At 47.0% G+C, this 2,500-nt stretch overlaps 1 protein-coding gene across 1 annotated transcript in view; it reads left to right on the forward strand.

The window, feature by feature from the left end:
* The first annotated feature begins 973 nt into the window (after positions 1-973).
* gpr78b (G protein-coupled receptor 78b) overlaps positions 974-2,500 on the forward strand; it is a 6,914-nt gene continuing 5,387 nt past the window's right edge. Inside the window, exons 1-2 of the mRNA XM_063187029.1 lie at positions 974-1,641; positions 1,890-2,003. Of these exons, the coding sequence (XP_063043099.1) occupies positions 974-1,641; positions 1,890-2,003 (782 nt within the window). The remainder of the gene's footprint in view (positions 1,642-1,889; positions 2,004-2,500) is intronic.

Below are 2,500 nucleotides of genomic sequence, written 5' to 3' on the forward strand. Positions count from 1 at the left end.
AATGAAAGTTAAGTATTAAAAGCTTAAGCAGCACACCCAAGATAAGTAGCATATACTACAAGTGCGCTGTTCGTCTGTGTTACAATTAGGGGTGTTGGTGGATGATGTTAATCCTAGCTTTGTTGACATTTTATTTCATCGTGACAAATCTAGTTATATCCTGAATCCTATTCATCCTAATTGTGCGTCCTTTATTTCCTAGTAATAGCGTGCGTAAAAGCCCATAATCCTCTTCTACTATTGTGTTTATTTTGGATACGCTTAGATCATCCCCAAAGTGAATAATATTGTAGAACGTGGTTTAGCCGAGTACCCTATGTATTATTAATGATTCTTTTTAATTTGAGCGACGGATTTGAAAACTGTTCTGGATGTGTGTGTGTGCGTGTGTGTTCCCCCTCTCCCTTGTGCGCATGGTCTGTGTTTATGTGCGCGTACGCAGCCAGCGGTGGGTATGTACTGTAGCGTGGCTGTGGCACGAGATGTAACCGGCAAGCAGTTGCAGATGCTCAGTGGAGCAGTCAGCCACACGAGAAGCAGCGGGAGAGCAGCAGCAACATTCTATCGAAGCGGCGCGCGCAAAACTCTGCATCCTTTTGGAACATTCTATTGAGGCGGCGTGCTCCACTCTGGGTTCTTTTGGATAACGGTGGATGTGTGGTTCTTCTCCCCCTGCAAGGCAAGGGTGCTGCTGTGCCACATTACCGTAAGCCAAGTTCTGGGCTGGCGAGGAGGTCTCGTTGAGGGAGCAGTAACGGATATTGGAAGTTTCAGCACTCTGGACAGCTACTCGCGTGAGGTCCAAATTGGCCAGAGTTCCTTCTCGGGAGTTATGGTTTTGTCCCCACAAACAAGAATTTAATAGCACTTGAAAAGAACAACAACAAGGGAAGCGACAATGCAGGTAAAGTTATTGCTAACGATGGAATCAAGTACACCGCAGGTGTAGTTTGTAAAATAAAAAGTGGAGGCAATGGACTTGGCGGAAACACTTCTGGCGTGCTTCATCGTCGTGGTCGCGATTGTCTCCCTGCTGTCGAACTTGCTGGTGCTGCTATGCTTCGTCCACAGCACGGAGATCCGCAGGCAAGTCCCCGGGATATTCACCATGAACCTCTCCTTCTGTAACATCCTCATCTCTCTCCTCAACATGCCTTCCACGCTGGTGGGCATCGTGAAGCACCGGCAGCCGTTCGGCGACTGCTTGTGCCACACCATGAGTTTCCTGGAGACGTTTCTGACGGCCAACACTATGCTGAGCATGGCTGCGCTCAGCATCGACCGTTGGATAGCTGTGGTTTTCCCGCTCAGCTACTCCTCCAAGATGCGCTACCGGGACGCGCTCGTGATGGTGTGCTACGCGTGGCTACACTCGCTCACCTTCTCGCTGGTCGCGCTGCTCTTCTCGTGGGCGGACTACAGCCACGTCTACGCCTCGTGCACCTTGCATCTGAACGACGAGAGCGCGAGGATTAAGTTCACCGTGTTCACCGTGGCGTTCCACGCGAGCAGTTTCATGCTCTCGCTGCTCATCCTGTGCGTAACGTATCTGAAGGTGCTGCAGGTCGCGCGGTTTCACTGCAAGCGAATAGACATCATTACCATGCAGACTCTCTTCCTACTTGTTGACATCCATCCGAGGTAGCGCACACGCTCTTCTGTTCAGTGTGTGTGTGTGTGTGTGTGTGTGTGTGTGTGTGTGTGTGTGTGTGTGTGTTTGAACTGTGTTGTCATGTTGTGAACTGTAGTCATATTGCAAAGCGGTCTGTGTGGTGTGTATTAAGCAATGTTCGGTTTGGTGTTTTATTTTTACGTTTCTCATTTCCTGTTAGCTGTCTTTTTTGCATGTTGCCTCATTGTTACACACAACATTTCGGGGTTTCTTGCAGCGTGAAGCAGCGCTGCTTGGCGGAGCAAAAGAGGAGAAAACAGCGCGCGACCAAGAAGATCAGCATCTTCATTGGCTCCTTCATCGTCTGTTTCGCGCCTTATGTCATCACGAGGTGAGCACAATTGAGCGCAAACAACAGAAACTAAGTACATGCCATGATCCCAAATGCTCTTTGTCCTGTTACATTTTGCCATGACATTAACTGTTGTACCCCCCATATATCTACCGCATCGTAAGAGAGTGTCCCAAAAACGTATAAATACACATTGAAAGTCTGTTTAATGCATAGGAGTTTATTAAAAATGGCTGTCAATGTCTGTTTCAAAGTGTTATATAGTTTGCTTTGACACTACCTGTTCTCAAACTGATATCCATCCTAGTCATTGCTCACATCTTGAATCAACACAATTCTCTTGGTACTTTGTGCATTCAATTGTAAAGCCTAAATTGACTTTCAATAGCATTTAATTTGAGAATACCGTGACAAAGTAATCAAGTGATGCCTGTGAATTTTATTTCACTGAGAATGTTGATAAATACCTACTGTTATTACATGTTTGGGACACCCTAGGGATGAGACTGTGTTGCCCCTATAGAAGGAAAGTATGG

Source organism: Engraulis encrasicolus, chromosome 21 (assembly GCF_034702125.1).
Source record: "Engraulis encrasicolus isolate BLACKSEA-1 chromosome 21, IST_EnEncr_1.0, whole genome shotgun sequence".
NCBI lineage: Eukaryota > Metazoa > Chordata > Actinopteri > Clupeiformes > Engraulidae > Engraulis > Engraulis encrasicolus.